Source organism: Cyprinodon tularosa, unplaced genomic scaffold, assembly GCF_016077235.1.
Source record: "Cyprinodon tularosa strain WSP-4 unplaced genomic scaffold, ASM1607723v1 ctg920, whole genome shotgun sequence".
NCBI classification, from domain to species: domain Eukaryota; kingdom Metazoa; phylum Chordata; class Actinopteri; order Cyprinodontiformes; family Cyprinodontidae; genus Cyprinodon; species Cyprinodon tularosa.
This window is the reverse complement of record NW_024039697.1, coordinates 197,553-218,825: the sequence shown is the minus strand read 5'-3', so window position 1 is coordinate 218,825 and position 21,273 is coordinate 197,553. Positions and strand designations below refer to the sequence as shown.

Sequence of the window (21,273 nt, the reverse complement as noted above, 5' to 3'; positions counted from 1 at the left end):
GAAGAAGAATAAAAAAAAAAAACAAGAAGAAGAAGAAGAAGGAAGAGGAAGCGATGGGCGTCGTGAGGAAGGAAGACAGATATTTCTGTGTTTTTATCGACGGTGAACTGAAGCTTGGTTGGACTTAGAAGGCCGTGTCCTGTTCCTGCTGCTGCGGTCAGAGCTGGTTCCTCTCTGCAGCTGTCGCCGCGGGGTTAGCTCGCTGCTAACGGGGGCAGACCGGAAGAAGTGTTTTCCTGGCCGTGGTTGACAGCGCAGCGGGATGTGGAGGAGAACCCGGCAGGCCTGCTGGCTTCTGCTGTCGGTCTGCTTCCTCAGGGACCTGGTCTCTGCCTGGTTCCAGCAGGACAGCGGGAGACCGCAGACACAGCAGGAGGAGCGGAGCGGCTCCTGGTCCAGCCCGGAGCAGAGCTGCCTCTGCCATGTAAGCTTTGCTTTAAACACCAACTTCTGTCATTTTCTGCCCGCTGTTTGGCTCCATCTACCGTCTCCATGGTTACCGTTATCTTTTGCTTTCTAATAACTGAGTCCGAGCTTTAGCCAGCGGGCTCCTCCGGACCCCTACAGCTGTAGTCTGTGCCCGGGCTGAGCTGATCGTGGTTTGTCCTCATTGGCTGCCCTCGGTCTGCTTCCTGGGAGTTGTAGTTTTTACCTCCCAGGATGTCAGTGCCTTCCTAGGGACGCGGTTCCTTCCAGAACTACAGCTGGGTGTTAGGCTCAGCCCACAGCACCACAGCTGCTCTGCTCTGCTCTGCTCCAACATATGGGAAGAAGGAGAGAAGAAAGATGCTGAGGAGAGTTTGGCTCTTAGTCCCGCTGCTGACATTCAGTGGACTGCTGCAGTCAGAGGTCATTAGTTTCTGCTTCTTCTGGGAACCATTAATCTCATCTTAATGTTTAAAACTCAAACCAGCCTTATTAGCAAATTCTCCATATCTCTGCTTTTCATCTTTTATTTTCATAAATGAAAAGATCAATCATGTAAGTTAATTAAAATGTTTTATTTGTTAGTGTTAACTGATTAAAGTAAATATTATTTTGCAATTCCCTGATAAAGGGACTGGTGGTCAGTCACATATGGTGGGTGGCCTGTTGAGTCGTGGATCAGCTGCTGGGACAGTTTCACCTTAATAGGCACTGTTGTGTTGTGTGTGTGTGTGGGGGGGGCTGACTGTTTCCCTTTAGTAGAAATGGATCTAAATGCTAACAACCTGTTTACATTCATTTTAACTCCAGAGATACGGAGCTGTAGCTCTTTATGCAAATAGGAGTGAGATGCAGCCTGTCTGTAGTGAGCTACGCTAGTGAGCGCTGAGCTTTCACTGCTTTATTCTCTAACAATTAATGCATCAATTTAAAGCTCTTTAATTTGATAATTTCACTGTTTTCTCAGCTGAGTGAATCCCTCCAATATGATTATCTTACTTTGTCATAATTCTAAGTTACTAATATTTGAATATTAGACAGGTAACCATGGGCAACAATCTGCAGGTTTACTAGTGGTTCCTAGAACTTCTAAAAGTAGAATGGGAGGCAGATCTTTTTGGCCTCATTTCCACTACCCTGTTGAAACTGTGCTGAGATCGGTCTGAGCACGGTAACCAAGATAAGTTTAGTGTAAATGGCACAGGCAACTGAACCGGAGCGTGCCCGACGCAACTGAACCGAACCGGAGCGTGTCCGACGCAACTGAACCGACCTTTTTTACCGCAGGTTTTACTGAGCCCCGTTCTCTGACCTCCTTCTGCTGTTTCCAGGTCCAACAGGGAACCAGAGCCGTTCCAGTGGCTTTAGATCAGAGAGGAGGCCTTTCCTGAATGTCTGGTTCTCACGTGAGCCGGTTTGATCACATAGCTTTGGTTTAATGGTGTCAGTGAGGCTGACATGATGTCTCCTGGCGTACGGGTGGAAAGGGCTAGAGAAGGTTCTGAGGTTCTGGTGCGTGGCCCAGTTTTATCTCATGCCTTCTGATTGATTTATGGTTGTACTTCCAGGCGAAAATCCTTTCCCTACCAGCAGAGAAGCATTTGTAGCATTAATAGAATCAGAAGCCAGTTTATTGCCAAGTAGGTTTGCACTTACAAGGAATTTGACTTGGTGTTGAGGGTGCTTTAGTCAGAGTTTATAGCTATATACAATATAAGATTCAATTCAGTTTATTTCTATAGCACCAATTCACAACACATGTCATCTCAAGGTACTTTACAGTTCAACCAGATCATAGAGTGATATTGATTCAGAGTAGTGATGGTTAAAGAAGCATCTTGAAGCCAAACTGTATTGATGCTGCCTTGATACTGTCTGACAGAATACTGACACCTGCTGGACATTTAAAGCCACTACAGGCAGCTGATTGGACAGACTAAACTGAATATATTTGGTGACCTAGAACAATGATATCATTTAAGCTATTGTAGGTTATATTGTATTATTTCATTTCTATGTTTAAATTGAACATATTGTGATATTTTTAGATCTAGTCAATAAATAATGTAAACTTATATCACATGGTGAAAATTTAGGGGGAAATGTGAATGAGGATGCTAATGGTCTAGGATTTGAAATCATAATTTTAAAACAATAAGTACAATAAAAATAGCAAATAAACTAAGAGTAAATTTGAGATGAACTTTAATTCAGATAAGTTGAGTTATAACTGAGAGGAAAAGGATGACACAATGAGAATATAAAAACAGCTGAAACATTCCTATTCCTTTTAGGCTGCTCCAAAATTCTGGATCATTTTAATGATAAATTGCAAAGATAAGGTATTTTTGTAGCAGATGCATCATGTTGACAGATATGTTATTAAACCCAGTTTAGTGAGTCAGTCAGTTAGAAACGACTCCTGGATCGGTCACATGACTTTCTAGAAACGACACGCGCACCGATGCAGTGTTTAGCTCTATGGGCTCCATGCATAAACCCACGCATCACTGTTAATGCAGCCATTACTAATTAAGAGTTTTCTATCTAATGAAAACCAGCTGATTGATAGTGTCCATGTCTCTGGGCCTTGTTGATAAGGCTGCTAGCGGGTGGGAAGACACTGTTCCTGATGGCGTGAGGTTTTGGTCCTGATGGACCGCAGCCTGCTGCCAGAGGGAAGTGACTAATAACCCTGTTTTCATATCTTCTAATTGATTCTTTTAATAAACGTTTGGGGCCAATTTTCCTCTGGCTTGTAGATAATATTTATTAGACTGTTAAATGTGTTTTTTGGAAGAGACACAGATGTTATTGTTGTGAGCTGAAGGAGGGTGAGTATGTGCAGCTCATCTGTCTGCTCTGCTCCAGCTCACAGGGGTTCTAGACGACTGCTTCTGCGACGTGGAAAGCATCGACGTTTTCAACAACTTCAAGATTTATCCTCGCATCACAAAGCTAGCTGAGAGAGACTACTTCAGATACTACAGGGTAAGAGCTGCAGCGCCACGCCGCCTGCTGCTTTTCTCTTCCTGTCCAGCAGCTCGGTGTGCTGGTAGCTCTACATGGAAACAGAGCAGAATGAAAGCTTCCCTTAAAGAGGCAGTTATCCATGTAGGCCTGTGTTTTCCAGGTGAACCTGAAGCGTCACTGTCCTTTCTGGCCTGATGATGAACACTGCTCCATCAAAGACTGCCATGTGGAGCCCTGCCCCGAGGTCAGAGCTGGGAATCATTAGGGGTTGCTTTAAACTCATCTGCTGAGGTTTCTGTTTGGTGCTCACTGTGTGGATGTTGCTTTGCAGAGTAAAGTCCCTATTGGCATCAAGTCTGGAAACTATAACAAGGTAAGAAAAGCTCTAAAACCACATCGTTAAAGCCCAGAGTGGGGGTCAGCAACCCAAAACCGGTGTCCTGTCAGATCAGCATATCTGTAGTCAATATGCATGCGCAAGATGTCAGATTTATGTTTATCCCTTTAGTTTCTACGAAAAATAGACTTTAAAGTACCTCAGTGGGCGTGTATCCCTTTAGTCAAGGTCAGATAACCAAACGCTTCAAACACCATAAATTAAGTCATTACATCGTTTTTTTGTACGTGAATAAAGGGATACACACCCTTTGAAGTATTGACTATGGGTATGCTGGTCTGACGGGTATGCTAACCTGACAGACCACCGGCTCTTTAGTGCAGCCTTGAGGCTCAATGTAGCTTTTTCAAATATAGTGTTTAGGAGAACAAAAGAAAAAAAAATCCAGAAAATCACATTGTCTGATTTTTAAAGAATTTATTTGCAAAATATGGTGGAAAATAAGTATTTGGTCAGTTACAAACAAGCAAGATTTCTGGCTCTCACAGACCTGTAACTTCTTCTGTAAGAGGCTCCTCTGCCCTCCACTCGTTACCTTCATTAATGGCACCTGTTTGAACCCGTTATCAGTATAAAAGACACCTGTCCACAACCTCAAACAGTCACACTCTAAACTCCACCATGGCCAAAACTAGAGAGCTGTCAAAGGACACCCGAAGCAAAATTATAGACCTGCACCAGGCTGGGAAGTCTGAATCTGCAATAGGTAAACAGCTTGGTGTGAAGTAAATCAAATCATTCTTTAAAAATCAGACAATGTGATTTTCTGGATTTTTTTTCTCATTTTGTCTCTCATAGTTGAGGTATATCTATGATGAAAATTACCGGCCTCTCTCATCTTTTTAAGTGGGAGAACTTGCACTATTAGAGGCTGACTAAATACTTTTTTGCCCCACTGTACCTTATTAAAGGCTGTTATTGCAGGCTGCGTTTTCTTAACATATTGCCCCGATAAGGAGGGGAAAGAGGATTCTATTGTTACAGTGCTTTGGAGAGGACTGCATTTTATATCCATAAGGAGGTTTGAAACTACAGGAGTCCTGTTATGCATATTTCCCTTTCTTTCAAATCCTCAAAATAAAAATAACACCAAAAATCTAATCTTTTATTGTATTTCTGTATTTCCATGGAGGTTCAACTTAAATCACCAAATATGGTAGAGCTGGTTAGTCCCATGGTGTCATTTTTTCCCAGATGCACTGCAGGGGAAAAAACATTTAATCATGAATGTTTATTATGTATTTAGGCCTTTTTAATCAATTTGATAATATACACTTAGAGGCCTATATAACACTTTTACATCTTTGCAGATCCACACAGATCTGTTTTTGTTTTTTTTGGTCTCTTTGAACAGTGCTGACCCATAACCTAGAGGAAGGATTGGTTTGGGCCGAAGATATTAATCAGAATAATTGATTATTGAAATAATCGTCAACTAATTTAGTAATGGATTCATCATTATCAGGAATATAGAGAGTGTAAAACAAGCCTTCAGCTGACAGAGCGACCCACTTAGAGCAGGAACTATACCACGATTGTAAAAAATAATTTCCATGTCAATCTGCTCGATCCAGAACTCAAGTGGAAAAGTTTTAGTTTCACCTGGTTTGATTTTGTAAAAAAAAAAATCTTCTTTAAGGAAGCTTTGGCTGTCTGATTATTAATGGATTAATTAATAAACTAATCAACAGATGAATCGATTTGCAAACTAATGGTTAATTGCAGGCCTACATGTGAGCAGCAGATCCAGTTAAGATCAGCCATGAATGAGTCAGACATCTGTCAGTCCGGATGTTCCATTGCTCCCAGTTATTAAACCATGCTGGGGAGTTTGGTTTATCATGGATTCACCTTTACAGGAAGAAAGCTCCATCAGAATCAGATCTCCCGTAAAGCTCTCTTTAGTCTGTTGGAGGATGTGAGGCTGTAATTGTCTGTATTATCTGATGCTAACTATTGCCGCCTCTGTGTATCCAGTACTCCCAGGCAGCCAACACCATGCCGGACGAGGCTGAGTGTGAGCAGGCCAGCAAGCTGGGCGCCATCAACAGCACCCTGAGGTCAGAGCACAGCTTCTCTCCTCCTCCTGCTGTCCGCTGCAGCAGCTCGTTTTCATATAAAGTGCTGGAAGGCAGGTTGAACATGAACCTGCTTGTCCACAGCTGCCTCAAACGGCTCAGTGCTGGGAAATGATCAGCAGCACTACTTCCTGCTCTTCCTGTAGTCGGTTGATGTCAGATGGCAGCTGGTCTGAACTGAGTTTAATGCTGATACCATAAAATCTGACTGCTTAAACACGATGAATAGACTGCAGAATGAAGAGAAACCAGAACCAGACAAACAAGGCGGTAGATCCCACCACCTTGTGCAAATATGCTGTATTTTTAACACCAAACCAAAACACTGCATATTTGCACCATATATATTTAATGCTGTGAACTTCCATATCAATGCATTTCTGCACCGTCTTTCCTCCCACACTGTTTGATCACTGCTGCTCTTAATGGAATGGAAATGTTCTGAAAGCTAAACAAAACCACATGTCATTTTGTACACACTGTGTGTAGAAAATGAAAATAAACATGGTCTAAAGGGCTGTTATCCTCCTGCAGCAGTGTGTCACAGTGAGCTTGTCGCAGGTATTTTTCATTTATGCTCAGATTAGAAGCGTGGTCTGCGCTGTTATTCCCCACCACAACGCAAGAGGAGCAATCAGGCATGGCTTCCATCACATGGCCGACCCAAAAATAAACAGAGATCCTGAACAGTTTAGGAAACTGTTGCTGATTTGATTTTACTGGATGAAGCAGGAAATCTGGTTATGTTTGCAATGTGCTGCCACACACATGCAGACAACCTGGTTTCTGGGTGTAAACCAGTCTGTAAGACCTTCTGTTTTCTATCTGGACCTGCTTTGTAGTGCTGAAGTTTGCTGTTAGCAGCATTTCACGCGGCACATACTCAGTCTTTAGGACGACATTAGATGGTTACAGCTAAGAACAAAAGCTCAGACCATCCTGCTCCTTAATAGTGTAATACAAGCTGCTGCCCCCCCACCCAATGGATTGGTAAACAGTGGTCCCAGTCTGTCCCAGTAACACTCTTGAATCTCCACTATTTTCTGTTCCAGTAACCAGAGCAAAGAGGCGTTTGCTGACTGGGCGAGGCACGATGACGCCCAGGATTACTTCTGTGAGCTAGACGGTAAGGTCTGCTGCTCCTCAGGAACGCCTCCATCGCTGCCCTCACTAGGAAAGAAGAATAAAACAGGAAATGACATCAGCTACTAGAACGTTTCCAGTGGGAGAGTAGAGATCTGTTCAAATTCTTGGGCTGCGTCTTCCAAGGATCCGGTCTACCTAGACTGGATCCTTCCAACTCCGTGAAAATAAGGAGACCGGAAGAGTTTTGGCTGTGAATTCAAACCGGTCCAGCCTTCGGCGGGTTTTACTGCTGTACGCTCTGTCGCTTAGCAACCGTGACAGTTGACACACAAAGCAGGAAAAGAATGAATACCGAACTTTTCAAAGCTGTTTCTTTTTATTTATTTTTTATTATAAAGTGAACAAAGACTACAGTCATGAGAATCCAGAGTGGAATAAAGGTTCCAACCACCGGGAGCAGGAACAAATCAAATCAAATGTAATGATAGAAACCTTAGTCAGTTAAATAACCTGCTGCTGTCATTCTGCACATCTCTGATGTTGCTGCTATTTTCTAATTACTGTAAAAATGTCCATAGCTGCATATTAGTTATTTATTCTCCAGTTTTATATTGTTAAAACACTTTACAGGATTTTATTGTTTATATTTTAACTCTTCACTATAATATTATTCTTATAGATATTTCTTAGGTCCAAATTTGTGTGACCATTTGTTTCAAAAAGATTTTTGCTGCTGTAAACATCCGAATTTCCCCATTGTGAGAAAATAAAGAGATTTTCTATTCTGTTCTATTCTATAAAAGGGGTAGAAAGATATAAGTAAATAAACAATGTATGTATAAAAATATGTCTCTTATAATAACAAATATACTTAATTAAAACAAGCAAATTGTGCAAAATAACAATTAAAAATGAAACTCCTATCAGCTTTATAGTCCCCACTCTGCAGATCTATTAGAATCTGTCCTTAAATTCCAGCCAAACTCATTTACACAGTAACAGATTAAAACCTTTAGATAAATCAAACATTACCGCCACATATCTTACTCTATAACCATTAAAACAACTATTTTCATTCATTTCAGATGGAACTATTCACAGACTTGTATCATATTAAACTGAACTTCCAACTTTCACCACTGTTCGCGCCAACTAACCTTTCCTCTGATCACGGAGCAGCCATTGCTTGGTCTCGCAATGAATCCTGGATAGCGAGGATACATCGGACCCGTCCTTCACATCGAGTCTTGTAATCCGGCCAGACCTCGGCGCCGCGCTATGACATAATCGTCCTTAGAATCTGGCCTTAGGAGGACACAGCCCATAAATTCGAACAGAGCCTAGATATGCTATATGTAGATATGGTTGGACTGAAAACCAGCTGACTGGATCCAGTCAGGATTCCCTCCTCAGCAGGTAGAGGTTACCTGCTCTTCTGCACGTTTTCAATGCTGATTCAGGTCATTGCAGTTCAGCAACTGCCTGGGCCCACTTTGTGGCCCACTGTGGAATGCTTAGTGTGAGGGATTGCTGAAGAGTCAATGAGTCGATGCAGTCAGCTGGTTTTCCTTAGATAGAAAACTTTGAATCAATCTGATTGGATGATCTGGTGAACTGATTCTGTAAAGTGCCTGGAGATGACATGATGTGAATGTGTGCTATAGAAATAAACTTAATAGAATTGAACATTGGGCAGGTCTGTTCTGCAGCAATCCCTCACACTAAGCATGCTTGTAGTGACAGTGGAGAGGAACAACTGCCTTTGAACAGGAAGAAACCTCCAGCAGAACCAGGCTCAGTGTGAGCGGCCATCTGCTGAGGCCGACTGGGGTTCAAGGAGACAGAAGCAGACATAGAAACAGAACATAGAAGCTCTGATCTATAAATAGTTTCTATGTTAGAGACGCTAAACGGCTTCATCAGTGGCTGGCTGGGAAAGGAACAGTTTAGCAGAGGAGCTCTGAGCCAGTTAAAGAGGGAAGAAATGGAGCACAAAGCTGAAGCTGAGCTCATTGCTATGTCTAGGAGAGAAACAGGACTAAACTATGAAAAACATCTTGACGTCAGCTGGCCAGCTGATGCCTTCCTCCAGGATGGAGTCATCGTCAAACAGAACCAGTGTGTCTCAATGAGCCAGCTTTTCATTTCTTTGTTTCTCCAGTATTCTAGCTGCGGTGTTGCCTTCTTAGACGAGCCTTTCTGGTAAAAACAGGTTTCATGTCAACAGGACTTATCTGGTTAAAAGGTTAAATAGGCTTCTGCATTCATCAGTCACCATGTAAACTGGTAAGTGGGTGAGAGTGGAGCCAGCAGCAGACAGATGTACAGGTGCTGGTCATAAAATTAGAATATCATGAAAAAGTAGATTGATTTCAGTAATTCCATTTAAAAAGTGAAACTTGTATATTATATTCATACATTACATACAAACTCATATATTTCAGATGTTTATTTTGTTTCATTTTGATGATTACAAATGACAACAAATGAAAATCTCAAATTCATCATATCAGAAAATTAGAATATTGTGAAAAGGTTCAAAATTGATGGCCCCTGGTGCCACACTCTAATCAGCTAATTAACTCAAACCACCTGCAAAAGCCTTTAAATGGTCTTTCAGTCTAGTTCTATAGGCTACACAATCATGGGGAAGACTGCTGACTTGACAGTTGTCCAAAAGACGACCATCGACACCTTGCACAAGGAGGGCAAGACACAAAAGGTCATCGCTAAAGAGGCTGGCTGTTCACAGAGCTCAGTGTCCAAGCACATTAATAGAGAGGCGAAGGGAAGGAAAAGATGTGGTCGAAAAAAGTGTACAAGCAAGAGAGATAACCGCACCCTGGAGAGGATTGTGAAACAAAACCCATCCAAAAATGTGGGGGAGATTCACAAAGAGTGGACTGCAGCTGGAGTGAGTGCTTCAAGAACCACCACACACAGACGTATGAAAGACATGGGTTTCTGCTGTCGCATTCCTTGTGTCAAGCCACTCTTGAACCACAGACAGCGTCAGAAGCGTCTTGCCTGGGCTAAAGAGAAACAGGACTGGACTGCTGGTGAGTGGTCCAAAGTCATGTTCTCTGATGAAAGTAAATTTTGCATTTCCTTTGGAAATCAAGGTCCCAGAGTCTGGAGGAAAAGAAGAGAGGCACTTCATCCACGTTGCTTGAAGTCCAGTGTAAAGTTTCCACAGTCAGTGATGGTTTGGGGTGCCATGTCATCTGCTGGTGTTGGTCCATTGTGTTTTCTGAGGTCCAGGGTCAACGCAGCCACATACCAGGAAGTTTTAGAGCACTTCATGCTTCCTGCAGCTGACCAACTTTTTGGAGATGCAGATTTCATTTTCCAACAGGACTTGGCACCTGCACACAGTTCCAAAGCTACCAGTACCTGGTTGAAGGACCATGGTATCCCTGTTCTTAATTGGCCAGCAAACTCTCCTGACCTTAACCCCATAGAAAATCTATGGGGTATTGTGAAGAAGAAGATGCAATACACCAGACCCAACAATTCAGAAGAGCTAAAAGCCACTATTAGAGCAACCTGGGCTATCATAACACCTGATCAGTGCCACAGACTGATGGACTCCATGCCACGCCGCATTGCTGCAGTAATACAGGCCAAAGGAGGCCCAACTAAATACTGAGTGCTGTACATGCTCATACTTTTCATGTTCATACTTTTCAGTTGGCCAACATTTCTATAAATCCTTTGTTTTTATTGGTCTTCAGTAATATTCTAATTTTCTGATATGATGAATTTGAGATTTTCATTTGTTGTCATTTGTAATCATCAAAATTAAACAAAATAAACATCTGAAATATATGAGTTTGTATGTAATGTATGAATATAATATACAAGTTTCACTTTTTAAATGGAATTACTGAAATCAATCTACTTTTTCATGATATTCTAATTTTATGACCAGCACCTGTAGAGCCTGGTAGCTCATGCAGCTTGTTGACTAGAAATGAAAGCTTGTCTCTGCTGTGGAACCACATTAATCTAAGTGTTTGTTTTCTATGTGAAACAGATGAAACCTCTCCAGATGCCGAGTATGTAGATCTGCTGCTGAATCCAGAGCGCTACACTGGCTATAAGGGCGCCTCTGCATGGAGAGTGTGGAACAGCATCTACGAGGAAAACTGCTTCAAGTGAGACAGAGAAACAACTTCACTCTGTTTTACAGAAAAACTCCCGCATCAGACCAACCATTGGAGTGGACAGAACCAGCCGTCTGTCTGCCTGTCTGTCTGCCTGTTTCCCTGCCTGTCTGTCTGTCTGCCTGCCTGTGTGTCTGTCTGTCCGTCCGTTTCTCTTCAAAAGCTGTTTGCTGTCCTGTTGCAGGCCCAGATCAGTGTACCGACCTCTGAACCCTCTGGCTCCCAGTAAAGGTGAGTCAAAGCAACTTCTGACTTTGTCAGATCGTACTGAAACATTTAGTTTGAGAAGATGACTGAAACATTTCCACATCCTTCTGCTCCGCTGACGAGTCGACTGTAAATTAAACACGTCACATCTTTTACGTTGCAAACATAACTAGATTTCCTGCTTCATCCAGTAAGATCAAATCAGCAACAGTTTCCCAAACTGTTCAGGATCTTTTTATTTTTGGGTCGGCCATGTGATGGAGGCCATGCCAGGTTTCGCTTTGTTGAATCCCAAACATTCAGAGAATTTACTGTTGCAACAATCCATGTTGTTTCTGGCAGCCATCTTGGATTCAGTCTTAGTCTTCCGGATGGAAACTATTATTAGTTTTAGTTACATTTTAGTCGTTACAATATGCGATAGTTTAGGTTGGTTTTATTCGAATAAAACTTAAAAAGGTTTTATTCTAGCTTTACTCAGTTTTATGTTGCAAAAGAAAAGTGAACCTTTACAATTTGGAATAAGAACCAGATTCTTTCCCAGACTGACAGCTCTATCCTAGATGCTACAGTAGCTGGGTATAGAATGCTGTTGGACAGAAAACTTTGATTTAGAGAATTCAAATACATTCTTTAATGAATTAATGCCTTACTTTATAAAAAAAACTGTCTCTTAAAAGATGTGAAAATAGTGGATCTAGTTCAGCACAGCGGATAAGCTAACAAAATGCCAAATAAAGGAATGGTTTTAGACATCCAAGGTTTCCATTCCAAAGTAAACTCTTCCTGATCTACTATGAATTATTCATCACACACAATCAATAAAATCTGCATTGCTCCAAAAAAAAGCAAAGAACAAAAACATTCTGCTTTCTGCTTTGGCAGTTTAGGCTTTATTTACCCCTCAGTTACTGCTGCTCAGGGGTCAAAGTAGATTTAAATTCACAGGATTTTGATATAAAATAAAATACAGAGAGAACCTACATCACTGCTTTGTAATGCAGTGGCAAACCAGACCTAAATAGAATGAATATGCTAACAAAAATATTGAAATATTTAAAGGAAACAGCGAAAATCTTGCATCATTTTCAAATAGACCTAAACAAGAACAATGAGAGAGAAATATTCAAAGATCTATGCACCTTTTCATCTGGATCTTTATCCAAAACTGAACAGAATGCAATGAAATATTTGCTTTGGATATACTTTAGGGATTCCTTTTGGTAGAAATTAAGAGTTAAAGCATCACCTCTTGTGAGCTGGAAGAAATAAAATCATTCTGCTTTGGCAGAACATGATCAGCCACATATAGTTTATTCAGCAGCGAGAGCAGGAAGAGCCATACTGCTGAGAGCGAACCATCAGTGTAAAGCACAGACCCTGAGTGAAGAGTATAAAGACACATTCCTGCAAATTCCTTTAAATCAAGACTAAAAACACTTTTGTTTACGATTGCCTTCGACTGTTCTAGTTAAACAGTTCAACCAAAACATATTTTCTTTAGTCCAACTGTTTTTAATATTCTCTTTTGTTTCTGCATTTTTTATTTTATTTTTTTTTTTTTTTCCTACTTACTTTGATTCTGTTTTATCTTCCTGTATTTTAATCATGTAAAGCACTTTGCATTGTCTTTGTACTGAATTGTGCTCTACAAATAAATTTGCCTTGCCTTGCCTTGCACAAACAGCTGGAAGATCAAGAGTTTGTGAGAGTTCATTCCACTGTCACTAGTACAATGGAATGTCCTCTGCATTTAACCCATCGCCTTGGGGAGCAGTGGGCTGCCATTGTGCATTGTCTGTGGGAGTGGGGCTCAGGATTGCAAACTCTATGCCCGAACCACCAGGCCGCCACTCCCCTTGATGTCAGACAGAATCATTGCCGATCCAAGAAGGATAAAAGTAGAGAAGTGGAACTACTCCCATCATTGGTCATTTCATGGTTTACCAGAACATTGGCTGGGCTTTGCAGCAGCTCTCTGTCTCATCATGGAATTAGTATTAGCTCAGATATTAAGTGTGTCGAAAATATGAAAACCAAGAAATCTGAAATGCTGCAGATGATTTAGTTTTTTTTCCATGTGTTTGATTTTAATGGTTTCTCCTTTCTTTTCTCCGCTGCTCTCTTATCAGGGGATGATGATGGTGAGTGAAGCTCAGTCTGCTCCTTAGGACATCCTTTTCATTGCTCTGACTCCAGTTAAACTTTTGGTTTGTGTTCCTGACCACCCAGGGGAAGGCTTCTACAAATGGCTAGAAGGTGAGCTCTTTGTGCCGCTCTGAAAGCTGAAGGAGAACAACCTTCTGGGTTTGTCTCCATGTTCTGTTGGTGCACTTCCTTTCCTCAAGCAACATAAAACCTTCAAAATAAAGACATTAAATATTTTTATTATGTTTTCATTTGCCAAAAAAGCTGTAAAGACCAAATAAAACAGAAAGGTGAGAGTAGTAACTCCTGCTCACAGCTTAGCGTCGGCCTCAGGTCAGGTTGCTCCTGCCGACCCTACGGCGGCCTCGAGGGACGAGTCGGTGAGGTCAGCCTTTGAAGAGGTCGTACCCCATGCTGCTGCTCTCCATGGTCCTGAAGGAGGCTAACTTTCTGTGCTTTGTGATTTAAGCTAAACAGCCTCCTCTTCCAGCTTGGCTGGGATGGATGAACGATGGCCGCTGTTGCTCCATTGCTGGTCTTTTTCACACTGCAAAAAATGTTAATCTAAATAAGTCATTTTTTTCTAAAATAATTGCATTTTTTGAATTCAGGACGTTATTGAGGCACTTTGCCAAAGGAACAATTTACATTTAAACTAAGAAAAAAACATTTGTGTCTTATTTCTAGTTCATATTATCTAATTATCATATTTTAAGAATAAAAACATTCATTCCATTAACAAATCATTTTATTTACCTCCTAAAATTAAGAGTAAATATAATTTCAGACATTTTTTATTATTGCTTGATCTTTTTTGCAGTGAGGTGCTGCAGCCTCCTGCCAGTGAATCGCTGATGCTGTTCAGATCCTTTCTGTTATTGGCCCTTCACATCTTATTGATGGAAACCATCCACTGGGGTGGAGTTATTTTCCTCTGGACTTAAACTACAGTCATGGCCAAAAGTTTGAAGAATGATTCAAATGTTAATATTTACAAAGTCTACTGCTTCAGTTTTTATTACGGCAATTATACCCCAGAATGTTCTAAAGAGTGATCAGCGTAACAGTAATTAATCACAAAGTCAATATTTGCCTTGAAAATGAACTTTATCCCCCAAAGCACATTTCAACGTCATTGCAGCCCTGCCTTAAAGGAGCAGCTAACATGGTTTGAGTGATTGCTCCATTAACACAGGTGTGGGTGGTGATGAGGACAGATCAATCTGTCATCATTAAAGGAATAGTACACCCAAAACATGATTAGCCTTCATTTTCTACTCACCCCCATGCTGAACAACACTCTGGAGTACTTTTTTGATATCTCAAATGCATCTGGAGATCTGGGAGGCTTCTTGCTGTCTGCTGACATTCAAATAATGGAGGTCTATGGCGCCCGAGGCAGAAAGGTCCATAAAAGTCCACAAAAAACGTGTCAATATTCCTCCATACTGCTCGTCCAATGTATTCCAAGTGTCCTGAGTGGGTAGCGTCCAGAATTTACTCGAAACGAAGTCATTTAGAATGTTTTTAGAGCATAAACAGTAGTGTATAGGATTTCCTAAAAGCGCGTTCACGAGTCTACGGAAACCGCAGCAGACCAAACCAGATGAAAGTGCGCATTCAGCTCGGCAAAGAACTCATGCTCTACCTCAACACTGAAGTCCTCAGACATTTTTCTTTCGTTGTTTCTTTCTTTGCACAGGTAAACAGCACATTTCTTCTTCTACGCTTGCATTATCGGCAGAGCAGACCCTGAATGCGCACTTTCATCTGGTTTGGTCTGCCGCGGTTTCCGTAGACTCGTGAACGCGCTTTTAGGAAATCCTATACACTACTGTTTATGCTCTAAAAACATTCTAAATGACTTCGTTTCGAGTAAATTCTGGATGCTACCCACTCAGGACACTTGGAATACATTGGACGAGCAGTATGGAGGAATATTGACACGTTTTTTGTGGACTTTTATGGACCTTTCTTCCTCGGGCGCCATAGACCTCCATTATTTGAATGTCAGCAGACAGCAAGAAGCCTCCCAGATCTCCAGATGCATTTGAGATATCAAAAAAGTACTCCAGAGTGTTGTTCAGCATGGGGGTGAGTAGAAAATGAAGGCTAATCATGTTTTCGGTGTACTATTCCTTTAAGTAACAATGACACCACTGGACACTTTAAATAGAGGCTGGTGCTTGGCATCATTGTTTCTCTTCTGTGAACCATGGTTATCTCTAAAGAAACACGTGCAGTCATCATTGCACTGAGCAAAAATGGCCGAACAGGAAAGAGAATCGCAGCTGGAAAGATTGCACCTCAGTCAACAATCTATGGCATCATGAAGAACTTCAAGGAGAGAGGTTCCATTGTTGCCAAAAAGGCTCCAGGACGCCAAGAAAGACCAGCAAGACGAGGTGAGCGCTACCACCAGTCTGGTCTCATGCCAACTGTAAAGCCTTGAAACCATTCATGTGTGGGGTTGCTTCTCAGCCAAGGGAGTCGGCTCTCTCACAGTCTGACCTAAAAACACAGCCATGAATAAAGAACCAGAATGTCCCCCCAGAGCAGCTTCTCCCAACCATCCAAGAGCAGTTTGGTGATGAACAATGCCTTTTCCAGCATGATTGAGCACCTCGCCATAAAGCAAAGCTGATATCTAACTGGCTCAGGGAACAAAAGAGAGAGATTTTGGGTCCATGGCCTGGAAACTCCCCTGATCTTAATCCCATTGAAAACTTGTGGTCAATCATCAAGAGACGGGTGGACAAACGAAAACCTAGGAATTCTGACCAAATGCAAGCATTGATTGTGCAAGAATGGACGCTATCAGTCAGGATTTGGTCCAGAAGTTGATTGAGAGCATGACAGGGAGAATTGCAGAGGTCCTGAAGAAGAGGGGTTAACACTGCAAATATTGACTTGCTGCATTAACTCATTTTAACTGCCATTAAAAGCTTTTGTTACTCATAATATGATTGCAATTGTATTTCTGTACGTGATGATCTGACATACACACATGAAAACCAGAGGGCAGCAGATCAGGTGAAAATATAATATTTGTGTCATTCTCTTTGGCCATGACTGTAAGGCAGATAATAGCAGGTATGGTTCAGGGGAATAGAGCTGGAAGCATTCTGATTGGCTGCTGAAGGGGCCTTCATCATTCCAGCAGAAATGTTGCGGTCATGGAACATGGAAACAGCGTTCGATTTTAAAATGGGGCTGGAATCAATGAGGTCAATAAAGGTTTGCTCTAATCTAGACTTAAAGGTAAACTAAACAAGGCTTACAAAGTCTCCAAACTAAAGGGTCTGATGTGGGGAGAATGGAAGTGGGGCTGGGCTGGTGTGATGAACCTGCCTCTCTCTGTCTGTGTTCAGGTCTGTGCTTGGAGAAAAGAGTCTTCTACCGACTCATCTCAGGCCTCCACAGCAGCATCAACATCCACCTGTGTGCAGAGTTCTTGCTGGACGGTGAGGAGCGCCACTGATCTGGTCTAAGCAGGATCAATGTGCTGATGCAGAGACGATGTAACTGCTTCCTGTCTGTCCTGGCAGAGGGCTGGGGCCGAACAACATGGGGGCCCAACATTCAGGAGTTCCGCCGCCGCTTCGACACGGCTGAAACGAAGGGTGAGGGCACCCGGCGGCTGAAGAACCTCTACTTCCTGTACCTCATAGAGCTGCGCGCTCTCTACAAGGTGGCGCCGTACTTTGAACGAGCTGTGGTGAACCTGTACACTGGAAACGCTCAGGAGGACGGAGCCACCAAGGAGCTGCTGCTGCAGGTTTTCAATGAGATCAAGTAAGAAGTCATCAGAGGAGGGCGGAGCTTCTCTTCTAGCACATGCCCGCTCTTCAGACGCTAAAGTCGCTGTGCTTGTCTTCCAGAGCTTTCCCAATGCACTTCGATGAAAAGTCTATGTTTGCTGGAAACAAAATGGAGGCCAAGACATTAAAGGTGAGGCTCTTCTGAACAGATGGGGTTCTAGTTTCATCTTTCTCCTGGCACACCTGTACAGTTAGTGGCTGTGAAAGCTCAGAGAATGGATAACACTGCAGAAGCAATTCCAAACAAGTACAAAAGCAATCCACTGGACTTAGTTTGAAGCTTTTTCAATTCCAAATGACAGAAACAGCGTTGAGTTCCAGGTTTTATAGAGTGGACCAACAAAGCCTTGTTTTTGTTTAAAAAACATGCAAGTTGGAACGGATAAAGGGTCCACCCCTTTGGAATGGGGGTCGTTTGGCTTCTTTGTTAGTCTGCAATGCCCCATACCTGTCTATGTCTCTGAAAGGGGGTCGTTAGAGGGAATTGTTGGCCTGGCTGAACAGGCGAGGTCTGCTGCTCTCCTGTAAAGGGGTTAGGGCTGAGATGATAGCGTGAAGGGATTAACTCTATCGCTGCATTATAAGCTGAACTGTAGAAGGAAGGTTCTGGAAGCTTAGAACCAATAACTGACCTCTGATCGTCTGGTTTTGTGTCCCTCAGGAGGAATTCCGGCTCCATTTTAAAAACATCTCGCGGATCATGGACTGTGTGGGCTGCAGTAAGTGTCGGCTGTGGGGGAAGCTGCAGGTCAGTGAGTTTCTCTGCTCTTATACCCATCAGCCCTCTGACTCAGCAGGCTGCTCCTCCTCACCGATCTTTTCAGCTCGTAGCCTAGAGTCCGCTTCTGGACCAAGGAGCTGTTTCTATTCTGTATGTTTCTACCAGGCAGAAGTTCTGTTCCTTTGACCCAAATGTTGTAAAAGAAGTGGTCTGAGTAAATCTGAGGGCAGATGAACCACCTTTACCTGAGAATGTTTGTGTGATCATGTGACCCGCTGATGGTTCTGTCCTGTGTTCAGACCCAGGGTCTAGGCACGGCGCTGAAGATCCTCTTCTCTGAGAAGGAGATCCAGAACCTGCCAGAACACAGCCCTTCCAAGGGCTTCCAGCTCAGCCGGCAGGAAATAGTTGCCTTAATGAACGCCTTCGGCAGGTAGGCTGGTTCCCATGGTAACGGTTCCATTTGATCCCATTCATGTGCCCAAACAAAACAAAACTGTCTCTGTTCTCCAGGTTGTCCACCAGCATTTATCAGCTGCATAACTTCCGCCTGATGTTGAAGGAGAGGAGTTAACAGGAGCTCCGCTCCAGACCGTCACCTCCCCACAATTTTTCCTTTAATCCTCCTTAATCTGCACTTTTCACAGCTGTCCTGCTTTTTCCAGCTCTTTCCCCATTTTCTCTCCTTTTCCTGAACTTTGCCCCTTACTGGGGCAACATGTAGAATCCAACTGAAGGCCCAGGAACCAGGCAGACGGCTCCCCACATCATGGCTGACTTTCTCCTCACAGGAATCAGGAAGCTGGAGAACTCTGCCATCATGTGGAGATCAGAAGGAGGTCTGCGGACCACGGAAAGGTTCTGATCTGATTGGACCTGGAACCTCAGGAAACATCCTGCTGCCTCAGTTATTCAGCTCACATCCAACTCTGAAGGATCTCTGTGATATCCCATAATAATGTTACAGCCGGGCTGTTGCTTTTCCCACTACAGACTTTGACTTTAGATACTTTTTGAACTTTTTATCTGGAGCTAATAAAGCCAGAGCAGGACAGAAGAGACATAGGAGCAGAACCAGGACCCGTTTCCTCAGAAGGACCAATGGAGCAGACGGGACGCTTCCATCGTTTAATGCTGACTATTTTAGAATCTGCTAATGTTGCTAGGGAGGACAGAGCACCATCCCATAGAAGCACTTTGAATGCTCCTCTATGGTGAAAGCAACTTCAAACAAGCAAACCACATAAGGTGATGAGTGTTAGGTCAAAGTTTAACAGGAAACCAGCAGCTTTCAGGAAAAAAGAAATGCTTTCAAAGCTCATCTCTCGGTGGAAGGGAAAGGAAGGATTTCTCCCTTTCTGTCTTCCAGTAGGATTAAGGTCAAAATGGAAACCTGTGAAACTGTCGTGCCTGAAACCTTTTGTGTAATAAAAGAATCCTCAAACATGGTGGCTCATGAGGTTGGTGGCTCTGCTGACTCTGATCCAGGTTGGGAGGATCAGATGTCTGGCTTTTCTTTCGCTTTGATTAAATATTAAAGTCATAGAAATGGCCCTCCTTACTTATCCCCAAAACAGTTTAAAAAAGGTTAACCAAACTCAGAGAAAAAAAAAAAAAAAAGCCTTCGATAGCCATAAGAGGGCAGCAGTGAGGTGGCTGGCGACAGATATTGCAGAACTAAAATGGCCGGTACTTGTAGAGTCCTTCACTCACTCTAATGGTGGTAAGCTAAACTAGCCAGAGCTGCAGCGGGGCACACTGGCAACGCTGCTCTACAGTTAGCAGCACAGAGGACACCTCTGAGATGGATCTGAACCAGCAACCTACCGCTTGGAGGATACAGCTCTGATCATTACATAGCAGGTCCAGGTTATGCCATTTATCTGTAAAAACAGGCTGGTTTTAGGGTGAGGTAATCATCTCAGGGAACGGGAAAAAAATGTTTGGCAACAAAAACATGAATGTCAAACTTCCATCAGCAGCCAGGAAAAATGAGCTGACTCATAAAATCTTCCCTCTTTAAAGAAAAAGTCCAGTCAGCGAGAAATAATCAATGGATCAATATTTATACCTAAAAGTAATATGTTTGCAGTGATTTAATTAATTTAGATTTAAACAGTAAAAAACATTTTTGCCCAAATATAGTAGGCTACCACCTCCTCGCCATCTTCCAGCAGTGACGTCACGCTGCGGTAAGCCTAGCGCCATTCTCACCGCTTTACAAGCTAAATCAATGGGAACTACTAGACACATCTGCAATCAACAACAATTATTGAAGATTTCCAGAGGACTTCACCATTGAAATTCACCAGAGCTATAGTGAAACTGACAATGCCCACGTGCATGGCAGCTGGATGCTGGAATACATCGGGTAAAAGTTAAAAATAAATAAAAAAAAAGGTTATTTCACCTTTTTGATTCTGTAGAAGCAGTTTTATTGTCTTATATCAGAATCAGAATATATCCTACAACATGGCCCTATACTTACTTAGAAACAAAACTTAAAGGTCAGTTTTGAGTCTTAGTAACACCATGGTCTCCAAGGCTGCATGAGGGGGTTTGGTAAAAACAGAGAATAGCTGTATAAACACTCTTTGAGGGTCGGAGTGACTTTGACGCAGACCAGCCCACGTGAATTCCAGTAAGCTTTCGACATGATATTCCTGTGCATGTGCAGTTACGTAATGCGACGTGGAAACTATAAATGCAAGCCTGAATCGACTGAAGGTTGGGGGAATTTTAACAGACGTGACGATGCATTGCTGAATGTATGAAGTTTTTAAGACAGCTGTATGAATTCGGTTTTGTAAATAAATGTTCCCCCCTCCGGATGATGGAATGGTGTGAATCGTTGGCCTTCTTTCTGTCATAAGGGAAATCTACCAATGAGCTTCCAGAATTCCTGATCCTCCACGGACGGGTTTTGTCGTTGGATTGCCAATATGTAGCCAACATTTGGAAGAAGAATGTTTTCAAGATGACTTGGATAATAGCGCGTTGTGACAAACACCAGATACAGCACTGGGACTTGATCAACAGCCGATACCGCACCGTGACGTCACTAACCAGTAGGTGGCAGTAGTGTTCTTTGACAAACATGGATGCCTCCAGTAAAGCACATTCACATGAAAATTACTCTGAATTAAAAACACTGATCATTTATTGAACAGGATGGAATCATTTTATATTTAGTACTTTCAGAAGTTTGAATTCTGAATATGAGCAGACTTTTCCATTAACCAACATGGCC

General features: G+C 42.5%; 1 protein-coding gene and 1 long non-coding RNA gene across 4 annotated transcripts; one reads left to right on the top strand and one right to left on the bottom strand.

The window, feature by feature from the left end:
- Positions 1–10: 10 nt before the first annotated feature.
- Positions 11–19,469, top strand: ero1b (endoplasmic reticulum oxidoreductase 1 beta). Of its 3 annotated transcripts, none has more exons than XM_038274591.1 (16): positions 12–424; positions 3,298–3,417; positions 3,560–3,643; positions 3,731–3,772; positions 5,774–5,856; positions 6,927–7,000; positions 10,997–11,117; positions 11,311–11,357; positions 13,466–13,477; positions 13,566–13,592; positions 16,853–16,945; positions 17,030–17,276; positions 17,363–17,432; positions 17,964–18,050; positions 18,323–18,456; positions 18,537–19,469. In XM_038274591.1, exons 1-16 carry the CDS (start codon positions 263–265, stop codon positions 18,595–18,597), a joined length of 1,464 nt encoding a protein of 487 aa, XP_038130519.1. In that variant the 5' UTR covers positions 12–262; the 3' UTR covers positions 18,598–19,469. The 3 variants fall into 3 exon arrangements, with proteins under 3 accessions (XP_038130520.1, XP_038130519.1, XP_038130521.1); XM_038274593.1 differs by lacking the exon at positions 12–424 and adding an exon at positions 649–849; XM_038274592.1 differs by lacking the exon at positions 13,566–13,592 and having other exon boundaries at positions 11–424.
- LOC119776278 lies at positions 13,000–19,925 on the bottom strand. The gene is made up of 3 exons (XR_005279765.1): positions 19,851–19,925; positions 13,796–14,028; positions 13,000–13,692 (listed from the first exon to the last, which is right to left on the bottom strand). It is a non-coding gene; the product is annotated as an uncharacterized LOC119776278 (long non-coding RNA).
- Positions 19,926–21,273: the final 1,348 nt, after the last annotated feature.

What these genes read in the sequence shown, in the direction of transcription:
- ero1b (XM_038274591.1), top strand. Translation starts at nt 263, where the DNA reads ATGTGGAGGAGAACCCGGCAGGCCTGCTGGCTTCTGCTGTCGGTCTGC. An exon ending in ATGTGGAGCCCTGCCCCGAG is followed by an intron (nt 3,644 to 3,730) that starts GTCAGAGCTGGG and finishes GTTGCTTTGCAG; the next exon opens with AGTAAAGTCCCTATTGGCAT. An exon ending in TACGAGGAAAACTGCTTCAA is followed by an intron (nt 11,118 to 11,310) that starts GTGAGACAGAGA and finishes GTCCTGTTGCAG; the next exon opens with GCCCAGATCAGTGTACCGAC.